This window comes from Sebastes fasciatus, chromosome 11, assembly GCF_043250625.1.
Source record: "Sebastes fasciatus isolate fSebFas1 chromosome 11, fSebFas1.pri, whole genome shotgun sequence".
NCBI lineage: Eukaryota > Metazoa > Chordata > Actinopteri > Perciformes > Sebastidae > Sebastes > Sebastes fasciatus.
In genome coordinates, this window is record NC_133805.1 from 7,097,524 (window position 1) to 7,118,868 (window position 21,345).

Genomic DNA, 21,345 nt, shown 5'->3' on the forward strand with positions numbered 1-21,345 from the left:
CTGTCCATTTGTGATGTCACAAATATACAATATTTAGACCATTTCACAGTTTTAAACATAAACATACTAAATGTGTCCCAGTTTATTTCCTGTTGCGGTGTATGTGAATCAGCTGACAGGAAGTAAACATGGACCCAAGCGGTTTCCTAGCAACGCAATTCCGTTGCCATTCCGTTGAAATGCGCTAAAACGGAGCGTTTCAGACAGAGGGTAAATACAGGTATATTTAACCAAACAGTATGAGGAAAATAAAGTTGTTTTTTTATTTAAAGCATGTAAACATGTTCAAGTAGAAACCCAAAATACAAACATGAACCTGAAAATGAGCATGATATGTCCCCTTCAAGTTACATAAGGAGAAGAAAAAGCACCACAAACTACAACTTTCCAAGTCCTTGCTGGTTTTAATTCAATAATTAATTTGGCCATGAAAAATGCAGACTGTTCTGGTGGCTGAGAATCACATAATAAAAGCCACAGCTGTGGTATTCTGCATACAGTGCACTTTCATAGACTAAGCTGCTGGAGTTACCCTGCACTATACTCATTTTTAACACTATTTTCTGAACGTTTTAATAGTCCTGTATCACAGCTGTTACCCTGCACTATATTCAGTTTTAACAGTTTTCTTCATCTCCTTGTATTTTTTTATATCTGGTATATTTGGTTGTACTTTGTACTTTGCACTACTAACTTTTTTACTACCTTTTTACTAACATGTTTTGCACTATGGAACTGTGATGCTGGAAACTTGAATTTCCCTCTGGATCAATAAAGTTACTATCTATCTATCTATCTATGAATGAATGAATGAATGAATGAATGAATGAATGAATGAAAGACTTTATTTCGAACATAAAATAAATAAAAACAGATACAAAATAATAACAAACAAAACAAGAGTAATAGTGTCCGAAAAGTAGTAGGTAGAAGTAAAACTTATATTTCCCTACCCCTTTCTCACTTCTCCTCTATTAACTCATATATCATAGAATGATAATATAATATAATATAAAAACTATCCCAGATTTATTTGCATCCGAAATTAAATATATGAACAGCATCCCAAGTTTATTTACAACCCACAAATCCATCCGGAGTTAAAAAGTATATAACCAACCCTTAACACAACCCTTATCACAACTCTTCCTCAACCATATACCTCCCAAAAATATCTTTTTTGTATAGCTTTTTAAATTGATTTATATTTGTGCTCCCCTTCAACCCATCACCTAACCCATTCCACAGACTGAAATACACATACTCTTCTTTTTAGTACGAACACAATGCTTTTAAAGATTCAATGTTCCTCTATCTATCTATCTATCTATCTATCTATCTATCTATCTATCTATGAATGAATGAATGAATGAATGAAAGACTTTATTTCGAACATAAAATAAATAAAAACAGATACAAAATAATAACAAACAAAACAAGAGTAATAGTGTCCGAAAAGTAGTAGGTAGAAGTAAAACTTATATTTCCCTACCCCTTTCTCACTTCTCCTCTATTAACTCATATATCATAGAATGATAATATAATATAATATAAAAACTATCCCAGATTTATTTGCATCCGAAATTAAATATATGAACAGCATCCCAAGTTTATTTACAACCGACAAATCCATCCGGAGTTAAAAAGTATATATATATTCTTATTCTTATTCTTATTTTATTCTAACGTTTTATCTATTTCTTTGTTATTATACTGTTTGTCTCGCACCAACAAAGCCAAAGAAAATTCCTCGTGTATACCCCTTACACCTGGCAATAAACACCTTTCTGATTCTGATTCTGATTCTGACCAACCCTTAACACAACCCTTATCACAACTCTTCCTCAACCATATACCTCCCAAAAATATATTTTTTGTATAGCTTTTTAAATTGATTTATATTTGTGCTCCCCTTCAACCCATCACCTAACCCATTCCACAGACTGAAATACACATACTCTTCTTTTTAGTACGAACACAATGCTTTTTAAAATTCAATGTTCCTCTATCTATCTATCTATCTATCTATCTATCTATCTATCTATCTATCTATCTATCTATCTATCTATCTATCTATGTACAGTGGGTGCAGTTCCACTCCTGCTCGCTAGGGGGCGGTAGCTGAAAGCCCGGTGCGCTCTGGGTACCTGGTGGGTAATCGAGGAAACTCAACAGATTCCTCTCCGTAGCTAACGGTAGCTAGCCGGTTGCTAATCTGCAGGACAACGCAGTTGTGCTTGTTTAATTTGACCGTTTCAATGTCCACGTCTTTTCCTCCTTTATACTACAGAGCTGTTCTGAACACGCAGTCAGTGACAGAAGTGAGAACCGACGGACACGTTTCAAATACAGCTGGATGTTCTGCTGCCTTTCCCCAGGATGCTAGCACATAAGTAGCCTACATAGCAGCACTGTGTCCGGATGCTTTGAGCAGCAACGCAGCGGGTTCTGGGGAGTTTCTAGTCGGCCTTTTCTTGCAGTGATGTCAGGCAACCGGCCACAGCAGAGCCCTGGAGGGGCGAGTTCAGTGCCCAGCACGAGTAGCAGTAGTGGAGGAGCAGGAGGAGCTGGGAGCACCAACAGTAGTGGTGGTGGAGGTGGTGGGAGCAGCAACGCCGTCAACAGCAATGGGAACAATTCTGCAAATGTGGTGCCCTCCCGGAGCTTGGCAGGAGCAGCCAGCGAGGGGGGCTTGTCGGTGCCGACTCTGGCCGCCGTGCCGTCGTCCCGAGGCGGGTTCGCCTCCCTCAGCAGACCCTCTGCGACCTCCGGCAGCAGGAAGAAATCCCTCCATCAAGCTCCTCTCTACAACGGCCTCTTGAACTCATACGAGGATAAAAGCAACGACTTCGTCTGGTTAGTTCTGTACATTGTAGTTGCAGAGCATTGGAAAGCTTATACTGTCAGTGTTTTGCACTTAACACTGTTTTGTTTTGTCTATGTTGCAGTCCCATTTGCTTCGAGATGATAGAAGAGGCTCACATGACAAAGTGTGGGCACAGTTTTTGGTAAGTGTTCACAGTTGTAGCAGTGGCATACTTGTTTCACTGCAAAGGGTTTGGAGTTTGTTTGAGGACAACGTCACACATGCTGAGCTGAAAGTGGGCTATTCGTCAAAGACTTTTGCCAACAAAATAACTGAAAATGTCATGCATTAGTGATGCTTACAGGTAGGGATGGAGGAAGACAACCTTCTCCTCCTCCACCTTGTTCACTACTTTACTCAACTCCTAAACAAACCTTCTACACTATAAAAAGTAAAAACAAAAACGTTTGGTTTATAGTTTCCCACTTCAACAAACCAAAACCAGTCCTTGCATCATTGAGAACTGTCCTCAGATTGCATACATGACAAAGTGTGGGCACAGTTTTTGGTAAGTGTTCACAGTTGTAGCTGAGGCAGTGGGATAGTTAGTTGTTTCACTGCAAAGGTTTGGAAGTTTGTATGAGGACAACGGCTGAAAGTGGGCTTGTCAGAAATAACAATTTATGTTATTTTGTCAAAGACTTTTGCCAACAAAAATAACAAATTTCATGCATTAGTGATGCTTACAGGTAAGGATGGAGGAAGACAATCTCCTCCACCTTGTTCACCACTTTACTCAACTCCTAAACAAACCTTCTACACTATAAAAAGTAAAAACAAAAACGTTTGGTTTATAGTTTCCCACTTCAACAAACCAAAACCAGTCCTTGCATCATTGAGAACTGTCCTCAGATTGCATACATGACAAAGTGTGGGCACAGTTTTTGGTAAGTGTTCACAGTTGTAGCTGAGGCAGTGGGATAGTTAGTTGTTTCACTGCAAAGGTTTGGAAGTTTGTATGAGGACAACGGCTGAAAGTGGGCTTGTCAGAAATAACAATTTATGTTATTTTGTCAAAGACTTTTGCCAACAAAAATAACAAATTTCATGCATTAGTGATGCTTACAGGTAAGGATGGAGGAAGACAATCTCCTCCACCTTGTTCACCACTTTACTCAACTCCTAAACAAACCTTGTACACTATAAAAACGTTTGGTTTATACTCCTACTTCAACAAACCAAAACCTGTCTTTGCATCATTGAGAACTGTTTTGCCCTTTTCATAGTATTTCTTAGATGATTTGGACTGACATTTTGGCATGAATGAGCAGACTGCAGGTATGCATGCAGGTGTGACTACCATGTCAAACAGGAATATTAAACAAAAAAATCCTGCAAGCACTTATATTTATTTTTTTACTGATATAGGCCAATGTTAATTCCTTTCCTCATGACAGAATGTGGGCACAGTTTTTGGTAGGTGTTCAGTTGTAGTTGAGGCAGTGGGATAGTTGTTTCACTGCAAAGGTTTTTGAAGTTTGTTTGAGGACAACAACACACCCGCTGAGCTGCGTGCAGAGCAAAACGTAGAAAAGAAAGTGGGCTTGTCAGAAAAAATTTATGTTATTTGTCAAAGACTTTTGCCAACAAAATAACTGCAAATTTCATGCATTAGTGATGCTTACAGGTAAGGACTCAGGAAGACAACCTTTTTTTCTCCTCCACCTTGTTCACCACTTTACTCAACTCCAGAACAAACCTTCTACACTATAAAAACTAAAAAGGTTTGGTTTATAGTTTCCCACTTCAACAAACTAAAACCCTTGCTCTTTTTCAAAGTATTTCTTAGATGATTTGGACTGAAAATTTGGCATGAATGAGCAGACTGCAGGTATGCATGACTACCGATGTCAAACAGGAATATTAAACAAAAATAGTTCAACAAAAAGTATAAAACGTTTACTAAAAACATAAGTTGTGCAAGAAAATATCAATACACTTGTGTATCGCAATATTATGTTTTGTGCAAAAACACTCGCTAATCAGTAAATATACAGTACATATACTGTTCAGTTTACATTTTTGATTTACTTAATTTGTAGTATACTAAAACATCCTGCAAGCACTTTTATTTTTTTTCACTGATATAGGCAAATGTTAATTCCTTTGCTCAGATTGCACAAAAAGTAGTGCGATGATGTTGGATGTTACAGCGACTGTGATAAATGCAAATGCAGCTGTCCTGATTGCATAAAAAAGTAAACTTTTATCAGATTTTATGCATATGGCGGGGTGCTCTTTATGTTATGACAGATTTCATACATTTTATTTTAAAAATTGCACAGTATTGCAATATATTGAATCGTGGCCCCTGTAGCATGATACATTTCGTATCGCCATATTCTTGCCAATATACAGCTCTAAAATGTGCATATGCAACATGAGAATTGAAAAGTCGAACTTGTATCTGCTTGGCATGGTTTTAAGCTGGCATTTCAGCACTGTTAGGTATGGCTTAACTTAATTACCAGTAACTCATGCTGTAACAGTGTTCTTTTGTCCTCATCTCCTTGTACTGTTTCAGTTGTTTCCACGTTATTAAGGTGTTTCTCTGTCCCTCCTGCAGTTTCAAGTGTATCCGCCAGAGTCTGGAGGACAGCAACAGATGTCCCAAGTGTAACTATATTGTCGATAACGTGGATCAGCTTTACCCAAACTTTCTTGGTAGGTATTTTAGAGTCAGAAGGTTGAGCTTTGTTTGAGGTGTTGATTTAGTTTTTTTTCTCGCAGATGATCAGAAAAAAATTCTGAAGTTGAAGAGCTGGCACGGGACACACATATTTCTTTATTTGTCTATTAAATTGGAGGAAATGTAGGAGAGTCAAACTGAATAAAGAAAGATGTTAAAAGCGACATTGTGTTTATTAAAACAATAATCTGCTAGGATTAAAAAGGTGTTTTACTGTTTAAGTCACACTCTGGTCGTGTTTCTGTCATATACTTACATAGCGTTTCCACCTTTCTCATTTACCCCTTCCCCCCACCACCTACTCCCTCATCTTCCCCACGTCTCAGTAAATGAACTGATCCTTAAACAGAAACAGAGGTCAGAGGAGAAGAGACTAAAATTGGATCATCCTGTAAGTACAACACATGCATATACTGTTTTCTTTCTACCTGTGAATCCTGTTAAAACTCACACACTCATTTTCACTCTCTAGAAAAAAGTCTGTTACTTGTAACTGATGGGTGTCTCTGACCAACAGAATGGGTCTAGGTGGCAGGTGTTCCAGGACGTGTTGAGTCCTGACCAGGAGAACTTGGACCTGGCGAATGTCAATCTGATGCTGGAGCTCCTAGTCCAGAAGAAGAAGCAGCTGGAGGCGGTAAGTTATACATTTCATTTTCTTTGGTTGCCAAGTAACCATTTCTTGCGTTTTGCGTCTGCAGTCTGGCTGCTTAGATTCACATAGGGCTGGACAGTGCTCCATGATAAATGGTGTTATGGTGATTATTTGAGTCGCAGATGACTCATAACCTGTTTTTCCGTGTTAACGGGGATAGTTCTGATTTTTTTGGAGTGGGGTTGTATGAGGTACTTATTCATAGTCAGTGTGTTACCTACAGTAGATGACGGTCAGCACGCCCCCAGTTTGGAGAATCAGGCAGGAGTACAAGCACAGGAGCAAAGCAATGTATTGCTGTGGACGGGGGCAGCCGCAAAACTTATTTTAGCCACCTAAAAACATCATGACAGCAGGGACTATACTAGCTTTTATACAGTGGGAGTAGTTGCTCAGAAACAGAAATGCTCCGTTTCCATCAGCCTTCTAGTTTTCCATCAGTTTGTGTTGTAGTTAGGTTGTTTTGAGATGAGAAAACCCTGTTTTGTAAAAGTTTAGAGCCCGGCATGTTGTTATCTTGCATTGCTTTGTGCACATTGGAGCACATAAAAGAAGTGCAACGATTTGAGCTGATAAAATGTGACTTGACTTTGGCGGCTTTTGACGGATGATTCAAATCCTCTACGTTTATGGAGGAGAGCTAGTCCGGTGTACGTGATCGTATTTGAGAGAGGACAGCATGAGGACGACTGACACATATACCTGCAAGGAGATGCTGTGTTTAGAGAGTCAAGAGTTGTTGAGTCATATGAACTCACTAAGGCATGACATGGTCCTCGTGGCAGAGAGGGTATGTGTTACAGGAAAAGAGAAGTAGGAGCCACAACCTATCCTGTTGACTTATGTCCTGTCACATCAGCACTCTCTTAAAGTGACAGCAGGCATAGAGTTTTAAAATCCTAAACAGTTTGGAAACTGAGTTGCCTCACATGTGAGGAGAAACTTTCACTGAGTATCTGCTTTTGAATTGAACTCACTACAAGATTGGCAAAGAACAGCGCATTGTTCACATTAAGACTGCCTTCCAGGGGGAGCTACACACACACCACTTTTAGCTTTCTCTCTGTCCAACACATGCTTATCTTTACAGTGGAAACCACTTACTGACAACATATGGAAAACAAATTAAAGCTACAGTAACTACAGATGTTTGTTTGGCATTGTAAAATACACGTGTAGTGTAGATGGCTGGAAATACTGGCCTTTGTTACTCATGTATTTACATCATATATTTACATATAATGATGTAAACAAAGCTTGAAGACCATCAGAAAACTTACAAAACAGCTTGTTTTAGTTGTCTGGTTTTAGTCAACTTGTCAATCACTTTGTGAGTGATATCATAACAGGTTCATATCCCGTGTCTGGAATTTTGTTGGTGAGGTTTTTATCAAGGATTGAGCCTTTAAAGCAAACCCCGATGGAACTATCTGCAGTGGATGTACCGTCTTTGGTGTTTTTTATTAGTTTAGGCTGCATAAAGAAATGGTCAAATAACAGCATCAGTCCAAAATATGACTTGACTTCCTGCTCTCGGTTCATTTTGTTATGCTAGACATTCGAAGCACGACAAACATCTAGCCACAGTTGTCAAAAAGCGTCCTCCAACACCCATAAACCCTCGGGTCTGGGACTGTTTCCTGTAGTTCAATTCAATAATAATAATAATAATACTTGCTCCTAATAATCTGTGCCTCATTTTGATCAGTCTTTTTTGCACAGCAGCACTTTACTTTGCAATGTTTTTGTTTGAGTGGAAGTACCAGGGATGGAAAGAGTACTTGAATATTTAAAAAAAAAAGAAAAGTAAAAAGTTGGTCAGTTAAAATGCGCTTTGAATAAACGTTACTAGTGCTTTATAAAGATATTAGATACTAGAATGAACATGTAGAGGGACCAGAGCTTTTAGTGTTCAACGTGTTTTTCCCACTGGCAACTTAAATGTGTTTACATGATCTTATTTTCTCTTCAGAGGATATACTGTACAAAGTTATTCTGCAGCTTCACTTGTAGTTCTGTGAGATTATGCATGATGTTCGTCTCTCCACTAGGAATCCCAAGCAGCTCAGAGACAGATCCTCATGGAGTTCCTTAAAGAAGCCAGGAGAAACAAGAGAGAGGTACTGTTGATTTTTATATACACATTATAATAATGGTTCTGCTGTGTGGCAGGCATATTTATGTGTTTCTGGCTCTGTCAACAGCAACTGGAGCAACTACAGAAAGAGCTCAACTTTCTTGAAGAGGACATAAAGCGTGTTGAGGTAAAGTAGCAGAAACTGTGTTGCCAAACTCTCATCCACAGCATGTTCTTTTTGGAAAGATAGAGCAGCATGACATGGCAAAAACTGGAGCCACTCATCATCACAGCTTGAATTGGAAAAAAACATGTTCTTTTTTGTATAATTTTCCAGGAAATGAGCGGGCTGTACTGTCCAATGATGGAGGCAGAGTGTACTGTGCCTAATGTCGAGGCTCCCTCACCAGCACCCAGGTACGGCTGACCTCGATGTTCTAACAAATGATATCTACAGTACAACCAAACACATTCAGCTTCTTTGATAGAAACTCATTATCAACACAGATGATCCTTACTGATGAAAATGTTTCCCCTCTATAATACCTACTATATCTTTATAATAGGATCAGATCTGGGTAGAATAAGACCAGATCTGGGTAGAATAGGATCAGATCTGGATAGAATAGGATCAGATCTGGGTAGAATAGGACCGGATCTGGGTAGAATAGGACCGGATCTGGGTAGAATAGGACTATATCTGGGTGGAATAGGACCGAATTTGGGTAGAATATGACGGGCTCTGGGTAGAATAGGATGGGCTCTGGGTAGAATAGGACTGGATTTGGGTAGAATAGGACAGGCTCTGGGTAGAATAGGACCGGATTTGGGTAGAATAGGACCGGATTTGGGTAGAATAGGACCGGATTTGGGTAGAATAAGACCGGATCTGGAAAGAATAGGAACGGATCTGGGTAGAATAGGACTGGATTTGGGTAGAATAGGACCGGATTTGGGTAGAATAGGACCGGATCTGGGTAGAATAGGACTGGATTTGGGTAGAATAGGACCGGATTTGGGTAGAATAGGACCGGATTTGGGTAGAATATGACCGGATCTGGGTAGAATAGGACCGGATCTGGGTAGAATAAGCTAATATGAAAGTGCATCATGCATATACTGTAGTCAAGATGTTCAGGGCTCCTGTATTACCATATAGTGTACCTTACATGTCTGTATATTTTTGTTTATTTGTTGAGTAGCTGCAGTAGTATTATTGAGCCAGCAGACTACATCCAGCCTCCAGGATTTGGTGGAACAACCCAGGTACGTCAGAGCAACACACATGCTGTTTGGCTGATTGATTTTTTAAATCATTTCTAACCCTCTTTGACAGTCACGTCTATTATTTTCATTTCTTTAAATGTATTTGCATATCTCTTATTTGCAAGTTTTAAAGTTTGGATGCAGGCCATTGGTTTTGCCTCCAGAGGAATATGAGAAAAAGTTCCATTGCTATTTACAAAAAAAAATGTACACCAGCTCTCAAAGGTTTTTGACATATACTGTAGTGGTCAGAATGAGCTTTAACAGAATAAATGAGTTTAGCACTGACACTCAACTGTACTCTTAAACACTTGGAATTGTTTTTCCAGGGCAAAAGACAGACCTGGTACAACAGCACGCTGGCGTCGAGGAGGAAGAGGCTCACGGCTCATTTCGAGGATCTGGAGCAGTGCTACTTCTCCAACAAAATGTCACGCATCACAGGTACAAACCCCCCTAGTGAAGGATGCCATCATTCTCTCACAGCACAACACCAATCTCTCTAGAAACATCTGAAGGCAGAGTATCTGATTCTGTTCAAATTGGACTACATTTGTATGTAGGAAGGACACGTGTAAGGCTTCAGTTCTTAGAACTGGTTGTTCACTCACAGAGCAGATGAGTGTCTGCCTCACTCCAGTGTTATTGCTGAAGTTACTGTTTCTTAAAACGAAGACCACATTTACCACAATCTTGACCGCTTGCTGTCACAGTGTGGGTGTTTCTGATGAGAAGCCTCGGCTCTTGGAGCGTTGGAAGAATGAATGACACAAAGCATAAACCCAACATGATGGCACACAGTACAAAGTGTTCTTTGTTTTTGGTTATTATATTACTGTGATACGGATTTATTGCAGTTAAAATGTGACATTAAGCTCTTTCGACATTCAGTATGGTTATATTTTCCCTCCTTTTTTTTACATAAGATACAGTATGTATAGTTCATGCCCCCATTGCTCCTTGTAAACAATATTTTAATGGGAAAATGGTAGGTATGAGGTAAAAAATACATATTTTTACCTCATACCTGTCGTGCGATTCATTAATCTAGATTGTTTTGGTGCGAGTAGCCGAGTGTTGGAGATGTCGGCCGTAGAGATGTCTGCCTTCTCTCCAATATAATGGAACTGTCCCTTTGATAGTATGTGTCTATTGTGTCCAGATGAAGGCAGGAACCTGAACCAGCTGGATGATTTCATGGAGTGTCTGTCTAAGTTTACCCGTTACAACTCTGTGCGACCGCTCGCCACCCTCTCGTACGCCAGTGACCTCTATAACGGCTCCAGTATTGTCTCCAGGTACGACAAGGAATATACTGAACTTTTATTTTTGTCTTATACACTTTATGGAATTGATCTTTGAAGGCTCAGTATGAGATTATTAACATGTTGTATAGAATTGGCTGGCTTTATTATATGTTTTTTATCCATTGTCGCAAGTTTTCTAACAGTATACTCTTTATCAGCCCATTCACTATCTATCGATGATTGTGTTCTCACCTGTGTTTCAGTATTGAGTTTGACCGTGACTGTGACTACTTTGCCATCGCTGGTGTGACCAAGAAGATCAAGGTGTTTGAGTACGGCACAGTGATTCAGGACGCAGTTGACATCCACTACCCTGTTAATGAAATGACCTGCAATTCCAAAATCAGGTAGGGCAACATAATGTGCAGGTGTCCTTCACATTATACAATGCAGTGTTTAGAGTGGTTCTGATCTCGACCCCGACCCTGTTTGTCGTAGCTGTATCAGCTGGAGCAGCTATCACAAGAACCTTCTGGCCAGCAGTGACTACGAGGGTACTGTCATCCTGTGGGACGGATTCACCGGCCAGAGGTCCAAAGTCTACCAGGTACGATACTTAGAAGCTTGGGTGGTTTTCATACCTTCATACCTTCCTGACATTTCACCGGAGTATACACTATATGACGGTATTTGTGTAAAAAAAACAAATCATAAAAGCTGAGCTGCTGCTGATTGAAGTCATTGTAGCATGTATGGCATTGTTTTTCCTACAGTGCTGTGTGTCTAATATGCAATTTGTCTACTTAGAAAAGTCTTACTTATGGCCGATAAAATAATAAATAGATAGGAAATAAGCGCCGTTCTTCCATAGATTCTTGCTGGAGGACCCGATGACCCTTTTTTCCCGCGGCGGATACCAACACATCAGTATGCTGAACTCAAATTTAAAACTTTTAAGTTTCTTTAAATATTTATTAATTACTTTTCTAAATACTTGTCAGTTACTTTTCAAAATCCACATGAATCACTCTTCACATCGGCATAAATTAGATCCACCGCACAGCACTTATTTAATAAGAAAAGACGTCACTCGGTTCGCCTCTTACTCCCGTTACTTCTTTCTTCCAAAACAGTGGTGAAGAACACCAGGAACAAATGCCAGCAGTTGAGTTTTCATTAAAACAAAATTATGACTGGTGTTTTAACTGCATGCCAAATCAATAAGCGTACACAAGGCCAAATTGCCTCCTAAGTTACCATATGACCGGTTGCTGACAAGCAATGTAGCATTTAAAAGGCTATTTTTTAAAAACAGAGTTTGGTGCAGTGCTTCACTCCACATAAAACGCAGCGGGGCTACGTTACATCACTTCCAGCAAACTTCACGGAGAACAATGAGGGCAAAACAACATCACTGATCTGTTTTAACCAAATATTCTCTGGTCTAGCTCAGCTAAAAACACAAATCCATCTGCACATTAGCGTGTCATTCACTACCGAGCCTGTTTGTAACTGGTACCGACAACGTTATCTTCACTTCACCTGTCTCTCCTCTGCTACGCTCCGTGTGTGTGTGGAGAGGCTGAGCCCTGCACTTTGTGAGCAGAGGATGTTAATGATTGTGTGAAATGTTAGCACCGCCGCTGCAGAATACATACAGGGGGAAACACTGCAACTTTTTAAGGTTTATTCTGCTTTCTTTTCAGGAACATGAAAAAAGGTGTTGGAGTGTTGACTTCAATCTGATGGACCCCAAGCTGTTAGCCTCCGGTTCTGATGATGCTAAAGGTAACTGAGGACTGCTTTGTCTGACAGGTTTTCAGTCATGAATCATCTTCGGTCTTCCCAGCTCATGGAGAAATGTTCACGTCTGTTTGTTTTGTTTTTTTGTTTCAGTGAAGTTATGGTCAACCAATCTTGACAACTCCGTGGCCAGCATCGAGGCCAAGGCCAACGTCTGCTGCGTGAAATTCAGCCCAACCTCCAGGTATCATCTGGCCTTTGGCTGTGCAGGTAAGATCAGGATTGGTTTCAGGTTGTGAGTGCCAGATTTCTCTTGTCTATCTCATGCAAAGTTACTGTTGGTAGAGGACAAAATCATTCATGCAAACATGTAATTATTGTAATAATTTCTGTGCAACTGTCTAGCCTACAAATCACCAACATGTTTTGTATGAAGTTGCAACGTGTAATACCTAGTTATGTCAACGCTGTAACCTCTTCACATTCTGTTGATAATGTTAGGTAATTTTTTTAAGTTTTAAACTAAAATTCTGTCCAGATCCTACTTAAAGTCCCATAGCATACATATATATGTACGTAAGTAGGTTAACAAGGTCAGGACTTTCAATCAGTTCAGTTTATTTCAGATGTTAACAGTCCATGTCGGGGGAAGAGAATATGTCTCTCTTCAAAAATCACTGGCAAAGAAACTTGTTTTCCTGTCATTGTGATGTATTATTATTGTTGTTGACCTCTGGCGGCGTGCACCCACCTCACGCCACTGCAGTTTGTCCTTGTACAACTACTATTTCTTTTGTGGTTTCACGGACTCTGGTGGTGCAGACAAACTTCTGAAAACTTCATTTGTTACTCTCCCAAGGGAGAAATAAGAATTTGAAATATCCTCTCGTACACAGAAGCAATCCTTCACGTAACTCAACATTGGATGAACAGAGCAGCACAGAAACTCTGTGTTATCCTGCGGTGAATTATCCCTGACTTATTTACCCCATCCCCCCGCGTCTCTGAGGTCCAAGTCCACTGAGCCGGAGGAAAATGAAATCCACTCCTTGACCTTGAAGTTGTTGGTTTACAGTCCGTAGTAAAGCTAGGACACTGGAATAAAAGCCAGCAGGCACGGTGTAGCGTTCATTCAACGAAGGCATTGCACCATCATTTGACCATGGCTGCCTGCCTTGGTGGTTACTGGATATGACTGATACTGAGAGTTAGCTGAGCAGCCTCTTCTCTCATAATCTCCCATCTGAATGCATACCTTTTTATTTTGTTTTTGCTCACAGACCACTGTGTCCACTACTATGATCTACGCAACACAAAGCAGCCAATCATGGTATTCAAAGGCCACAGGAAGGCCGTGTCTTACGCCAAGTTTGTCAACGGAGAGGAAATTGTTTCTGCGTAAGTCCTTATTTTTAGCAGTACTGTGCTGAAATGATATTTTTGTATATATACAAAAGAGTTATTACAAGACATCCAGAGTTTCATGGATAACATTTTTTACACCATCTACTATGTACAGAATGCTGATAATGTATACCAGCTGCTTTACATTGCAGTGTTGACAAAAATGCAAACGCTGACACAATTATGGATAATTTTGTTGTTTTCTTTCCTCATTTCACACAAAAACATGATAATGTATGTTCTACCACAGATTCGTGAAAAGCAGTTTTTGGCACGTCATGCCACCAAATAACAGTTCTTGACTCGTTATGTATTTACACCCTTTAATTAACAGTTCAACAGACAGTCAGCTGAAGCTGTGGAACGTCAACAAACCTCACTGCCTGCGCTCCTTCAAGGGTCACATCAACGAGAAGAACTTTGTAGGCCTGGCTTCCAATGGAGACTATGTTGCCTGTGGTAAGCATCGCTCAGCCGTGAAGCGGCACCACCGCAAAAATAAACAAACACCACCACTCAAGGGCAAAATCTGAAAGTGTTTTGTTACTGTGCCTCCGAGCCGGCGACAGTAGTGGCCGGAGGCATTATGGTTTTTGGGTTGTCGTCGTCCATCCGTACCATTCTTGTAAACGTGATATCTCAGTAACGCCTGGAGGGAATTTCTTCAAATTTGGCACAAACGTCCACCTGGACTCAAAGATCAAAGGTCAAGGTCACTGTGACCTCACGTCCTCCCCATTCTCGTGATATATCAGGTACGCTTTGAGCAAATTTCTTAAAATTCGGCACAAACGTGAAGGATGAACTAATTAGAGTTTGGTTGTCAAAGGTCAAGATCACTGACTTCACAAAACACTTTTTCGTCCATAATCTAAATTCATTTTGTGTGTTTGTGTGCTTGTACAGGCAGTGAAAACAACTCCCTGTACCTATACTACAAAGGACTTTCCAAGACACTGTTAACATTCAAGTTCGACACAGTGAAGAGTGTCCTGGACAAAGACAAGAAAGAAGACGACACCAACGAGTTTGTCAGTGCTGTCTGCTGGAGAGCCCTGCCTGATGGAGTGAGTTCACCTCATTATTAAACTGTTATTGTTGTTCAGTTTACAGTACATATGCTGTTAATTTTACAAATGCTATACTTGAAGGAAGATTACACCGACTGGTTCATTACTGCTGGCTGCTCTTCCTGAACAGATCATGTTAATGCACACCATCTCTTGTAAACTTGAAAACATGTTTGAGCTATGAAAGAGAGATTATACGCTTTCCTGTCACATTTTGTTAATGTTGTTAAAGGGCGGGTTCATTATTTCTTAGGTTTTTATATCATTCTGTAGCTTCCCAGTGGTGTTCCTTATGTATTCAGTATATAAACATCCTTATAGACAGTGTATTAACATTACATACAGTAACTTAGATGGCGATCAGCATGCTCCCAGTTTGGAACAGCAGACAAGAATACCAGCACAGAAGCAAACTAATGTAGTGCTGTGGGCCCCACGTTAGTTCGGATCGAAAAGTCACACGAACAAACTAACCACTGTGACTGTTTTTGTGAATGGAGTCTGGTGGCTTTGAAGACAGCGATATCACCTCTTCAGTTCCCAGTGGGAAAGAGCTGTCTGGCGTTTTAGGTGGCTAAAATATATTTTTATGTTGCCCGTCCATAGCCGCTTAACCTCGCCGTTAGACGGCCCTTTCCGACGGGGAACTGAAGCCGTCTTATCGCATCTCTTCAAAGCCACCAGACTACATTCACAAAAATAATAATTTGACCTCGAAGAACACAGGAGTATACATACAACCCCACTTCACAAAATTCATATATTGTATTAGTTACATTATTGATTAGCTTACTTTTGTCACCTACGTCACTGCTTTTTGCTAACAAAGTGGGCGTTTCCATTTGAAAAGAAATCGATCAGAAGGCATACGGAACCACCCTTTAATTCTTATTGTCCTATAAAGTGATGAAATATCAACGTGTAACTTACACTAAGTTGTGTTTGATTAACGATGCTTTGTTTTTCAGGAATCAAATGTACTGATTGCTGCAAACAGTCAAGGAACAATTAAGGTTTGTGTTTTGGAAGTTATACATAAAACACACTACAGTAATAACTACAGGCCAACTGCATCAGCTGCCAGACTGTTGTCAAGGTATCAGGCATAGTTAGAGCTCAATCACTCGGTCAGTTGACAGAAAACTAGCAACTATTTTGATAAGAGAATGTTTTGACTTTTTGTCATCATGTTTTAAAGGCACATCCGTAATCCGAACGTAATGCCTTTGACATCAGTCAGTCGACAAAATACATAGACAATAGTCCATTATGTAAACTGTAGTTTCTGGATGCTTCGAGTACACAAAAAGCCATTCAGCTTTGTTGTACAGGCTGGCAGCAGAAGTCCCAGTGACAGAAATTTCAACACCTCACTAAATCAAATCAACATTATCTGCATGGCTAAATACCGCAGGGGACTTACATTTCCTGCCATGTGGCACTTTTACTGTTAACTCTCAAAGCAATGACTGCGCTCATCTTACTGTTTTAAGTCTTTGTTTCCAGTGACGGCGAGCTACAGATAACATAACAGGTCTGTCTTTTTCTCTCCACACAGGTTCTCGAGCTCGTCTGAAGGCCCACCACATCTTCAGCGTGCGATAGAACTACCATCAGCCTCTCTGATGTTTGGTAGAGGATCAGTCTGACGCAGGGAGCGCCGAGGCTGCCTGCTGAACTGGGATACCTGACAACAGCGGGAGAGCTGAAATAAACTGACTAAACTGTCTTATTTTAATGAGCTGCAGCAGAAAGACTTTGGACCTCAGTATAGCAGGAGAAGATGTGCTGTCATCCTTAACAGCAAAAGAAGTGAGGACCTAGCTCGGGGCGCACAATGGAACAAGAGACTTCAGAAAGCATTTTTTTTGTTTCTTTTCAGTAAAGTTATATCGGCTACAATAGAAACGCCTCTTTATGATTTTAGGTCAAATCAAAACTTGTACCTTTTTTTAATTAAGCTGTTGCTCTCGAGGGTACATCCAGCCAAACGCTACTAGTGTGATGCATTTTCCCTTTTAAAGGCCAAAGCACAAGACTAAATGACAAAAATTATGTCTTCACATGAAGCTTTTAACCCTCCCACCACCACCCCACCACCCCCCTTCCTTATTGTTTGTCAACCACCTGTTTTTTTTCCCCTTTACGTGTCGTCTTTTTTGTGTTTTTCAGATTGGGAGAAACCAGTTTTAATAAATATGAATGAATTTCATTCTGTAAAGCGTATCGTCAGTTCCTTTTGTGGCTAAAGAGTGTAGAATGTGAGGTGATGTACGGAAGTCAAGGACGACCAATAAATTATGGACATGTTGAGAAACTGATGTTTCTGCTACTATTACTTTGTGATCACGGCAACTCTCATGTAGCTTAATTAAAGCATTGATCTGCGATGCTCCGTCAAACTGGATTGTTTTTCCACACGTGAGCCATTTGTTGCTTGCTGAAAAATGAGAACCTCACACAATCGCATTTAGTTCTTTTTAAAGTAGCAATGGAATTACTCTCCACATACTGTATAGGTTAAAACATCTGCATTTTTAACTTCACGCAAACTGCTGTGGAGGGGTCATCCATGTTGACGACATTGACGTGGAGAGGATTTGGTAGGCTAAACGCCAATATACTTATTTTATGATAACTGAGTGAGAGAGGTGTTTTTGTATTTGTATAACTGAATAAATTATTTCGAAACAACTTTGTCGCCTTCAGTCATATTTTTATTGGATATTTTTGCTGTTTCAAGCATTCTCTTGAGTGCGTTCGCACGACTGTTTAGTGTTGGTAATGGGTCTCATATGGCGTGTCTAAACCTTGTGTGAAATGGTAATCCGTTAAATCTTCAGTCTCCTTCAACACAGCTGAAATGCCAAAGAGCTATTAAATGTCATGTTTACCCCGGAGCGGGTATACTTCATGTGTGAAACCGATTACTGCAAGATGCTTTCGGTTGTGGCTCTTTTTACTCAGGAAATTTCACGCTGTCTTCTGTAATATCGTGATAAACAATGATGAAAACAAAGGATTAGTGGTTTCAGCGGCGCAGCAAGGAGACTCAACTTTATGAAAGATTTAAATCACACGGACAAAGTTTCACAGAGGAACATTGAACAGAATTTTTTTTTTTTTTTAAATAAACGAAATGCTGCCAAATTTTTAAAAATGAACCGCAGTTAGTCTCTGAATTTCTAAGGAGTTGTGACATGTTATGTTTGTTAGCTGGCTTGTATTTGTCTGTGGATGCGTTTACAATAATTTCACAATAAGCGTTTTGTTCTTTAATAAAGGCTTCAATATTGTTAGGTACCAAAAATTTATATTTTCCTTATAATGTATGTATAATGTAAATTTTGTTATTTCTGTTAAAGTACCTTTTCAAACTCACTCACAATAGATTGAGTCATGATGATGTGTTAATCATGAAGAGCATGTCCGTCTGCAATTGAGTCATGTAAATATGCTATGGTAAAAAGATAAAGAAACATGTTTTTGCAGAGTAATACCATTCAAAATGTTGGAATCGTCTGCCACAAATGGCTGAGAAGACTTTCTTTTTGAATGGTCTTTCATGCGTTTGGGTTGTTGAAAGTCCTCTTTACATATGTTGTTTTGTATTAAGGGTTTGTTTTGTACATGGAGAACAAAAAGCTGAAAGGGCAGACAGAGACAAAGATCCCTCTGAGCAACTGTTGAGTAAGAATAGAAGGAATCACCAGTCATTGGTAAAAGAAACTGGAAGCTAATGTATGCAGATTTAAATAGGAACAGCTTTCAGTGTCAAGGTCACAATAATGCAGCCTATAACAAGTTCGAATAAACGGGCAACGTGTTGCTTTAGCATAGCTCTTCTTCACATTAGAAATATAAGGACAGAGGTTTTTCAAAGTGGGAGGTAGGCCTGTTCAGGGGGGCTCCAAACAATTTCAGGGGAGGCTCAGTGAATGGAAGTGAAAAAATATGATATTAGTTATCAAAAGACGATCACATGGAACAGCCTAAATGTGTGTAATTTGGTTAAAGAGAGAGAGTCTAAACCTCTTTAAACTGAGCAGACTGACATGTGACTCGAGTCATTTGGTCCAAGTCTCAAGCAAGTCCAAAATTGTTTTTTTCTTGTGCAAGTCAAGTCGTTAACTGTTGTCTCAAATTAAACTGTAAAAAATCAAGGCATAGCATAAATGCATACTGTGCATTGTTGTGTCATTATTTTTTTTACAAACAGTAAATAAACCCCTAGAAATTATGGATGAGAAGTTTAACCCAAAGCTGTAACCGGGTTTATTCAGCATTAGATGCTCTAATGAAAGCCACAGTCTGTCCCCATTTGGGAAAAAGTTTTTATTGACAGAATTTTTTCTAGATATTGACTAATTAATCCTCTGTTATAATAAGGAGCTGAGTGCTCTGAGTTGATTTGATCAGGTGTTAATAATGGTGGTCGGTAAGGTGTTATCAGTAAAATATGACTCTCCAATAACATCTAGTGGCGGCTGTAGGAAACTGACAGATGGCACATTTTAATAGCTTGAAAATGAGAACCTTTTTAATCACTGATACCCACAACAAAATGACATCTTGGTATGTGTGTTGATGCAGCCACATGCTACTTAAACTGAGACAGCACCATTTTAATTTAAGATAAGATAAGATATTCCTTTATTAGTCCCGCAGTGGGGAAATTTGCAGTGTACAGCAGCAAAGGGGATAGTGCAAAAAACAAGAAGCATCAGCTAACACAGTAAAAAAAGAGCTAAACAAAGTGTAACAAAATATGAATCATTTAAATAGAAGGAAGAATAAAAACAGGAGCAGTATATACAGTATTGACAATAAACAGACTATTAACAAAATTGCACAAGTGGAAAATGATATCGCACAGTGAGAATGGAATGAAATTCCACCTGAAAATATCAGGTTATTGTCAGTTTTTTGGTGTGTAAGTGTAAGTGGTCTACTGGGAGCAGTCAAAGTCAAAATAACGTTATACCAAGTGACATTTTGACTTAATTCAAAATGAGATGTATCTCTTAATTTAATGATAATTACGAATTTATCAAGTCAAAATCATGACTTTTAAGTTTTTATTTTGTTCAAGAAAATAAGTAAAAGCAGTGCCATGGTTATGACTTCTGAATAATGTAAATATTGTTGGCTTAGTATCTCATGGTTTTCAGTTAAAAAGTGTTTTTTTTAAATATATATTTTTTGCCTTTATTTATGTATTTTCAGCCCCATTTTGATTTAGAAAGTCAAAATAATGTTATACCAGGTGACATTTTGACTTAATTCAAAATGAGATGTATCTCTTAATTTAATGATAATTACGAATTTATCAGGTCAAAATTCAATAAAAAAATATTGTTTAAAAAAAAAAGTAAAAGCAGTGGTCTGAATAATGTAAATATTGTTGGCTTAGTATCTCATGGTTTTCAGTTAAATTTTTTTTATTTTTTTTAATTGTCTTTATTTATGTATTTTCCCCTTCCTTATTTATGGTTAATAATGGTTTTCTACAGAGACAACTGTAATGTGTCAACTTCCTTATTTATCTGGCGGTAATGGTTCTCCATAGAGATAACTGTAGTGGCATCTTGGTATGTGTGTTGATGCAGCCACATACTTCAACTGAAACAGCACCATTTTAATTTAGAAAGTCAAAATAATTTTATGCCAATTTTGGCTTAATTCAAAATTAGATTTATCTCTTAATTTAATGATAATTAAGAATTCATCAAGTCACAATAATGACGTTCAAGACAATAAGTAAAAGCAATGCCATGGTTATGACTTCTGAATAAAGTAAATATTGCTGGCTTAGTATCTCATGGTTTTCAGTTAAAAAATGTTTTAAAAACAATGTTTTGACTTTGTTGTCTTTATTTATGTATTTTCACCTTCCTTATTTATGGTTAATAATGGATTTCCATAGAGAACAACTGTAGTGACGGAGAGGAGTAAACAATTTACGAATTTATCAAGTCACAATCATGACGTTTAAGTTTTACTTTGTTCAAGACAATTAAGTAAGTAAGTAAAAGCAATGCCATAGTTATGACTTCTGAATAATGTAAATATTGTTGGCTTAGTATCTCATGTTTTTTAAGTATTTTTATTTATTTTCACCTTCCTTATTTATCTGTCAGGAATGGTTTTCCATGTAGAGACAACTGTAGTGAGCGAGAGGAGGGAACAACAAAAAAAATATTTATTTTGTCTTATCTTTTATTTTCTTTGTTTTCTTTGTTAGATATGTGAAGTACATGACTTTCTTTGATAACTGTGGAAATTCTGACTAAACATTTCATTGTATAATTTAATTATTAATATTGTT

At 38.8% G+C, this 21,345-nt stretch overlaps 1 protein-coding gene across 3 annotated transcripts; it reads left to right on the top strand.

The window, feature by feature from the left end:
- The first annotated feature begins 2,160 nt into the window (after positions 1–2,160).
- cop1 (COP1 E3 ubiquitin ligase) lies at positions 2,161–17,711 on the top strand. 3 transcript variants are annotated; one of them, XM_074650211.1, is made up of 20 exons: positions 2,161–2,856; positions 2,949–3,008; positions 5,433–5,530; positions 5,882–5,946; positions 6,073–6,192; positions 8,262–8,330; positions 8,415–8,474; positions 8,625–8,704; positions 9,490–9,553; positions 9,883–9,997; positions 10,716–10,851; positions 11,064–11,207; positions 11,299–11,407; positions 12,507–12,588; positions 12,697–12,813; positions 13,824–13,941; positions 14,282–14,406; positions 14,854–15,014; positions 15,986–16,030; positions 16,576–17,711. In XM_074650211.1, exons 1-20 carry the CDS (start codon positions 2,483–2,485, stop codon positions 16,591–16,593), a joined length of 2,160 nt encoding a protein of 719 aa, XP_074506312.1. In that variant the 5' UTR covers positions 2,161–2,482; the 3' UTR covers positions 16,594–17,711. The 3 variants fall into 3 exon arrangements, with proteins under 3 accessions (XP_074506312.1, XP_074506314.1, XP_074506313.1); XM_074650213.1 differs by lacking the exons at positions 2,161–2,856; positions 2,949–3,008 and adding an exon at positions 3,723–3,753; XM_074650212.1 differs by lacking the exons at positions 2,161–2,856; positions 2,949–3,008 and adding an exon at positions 4,242–4,282.
- The last annotated feature ends 3,634 nt before the right edge of the window (positions 17,712–21,345 follow it).

Coding starts and splice junctions, on each gene's coding strand:
- cop1 (XM_074650211.1), top strand. CDS start 2,483: ATGTCAGGCAACCGGCCACAGCAGAGCCCTGGAGGGGCGAGTTCAGTG. Junction 5,531..5,881: donor GCTTTACCCAAACTTTCTTG/GTAGGTATTTTA, acceptor CCCACGTCTCAG/TAAATGAACTGATCCTTAAA. Junction 8,475..8,624: donor AGGACATAAAGCGTGTTGAG/GTAAAGTAGCAG, acceptor ATAATTTTCCAG/GAAATGAGCGGGCTGTACTG.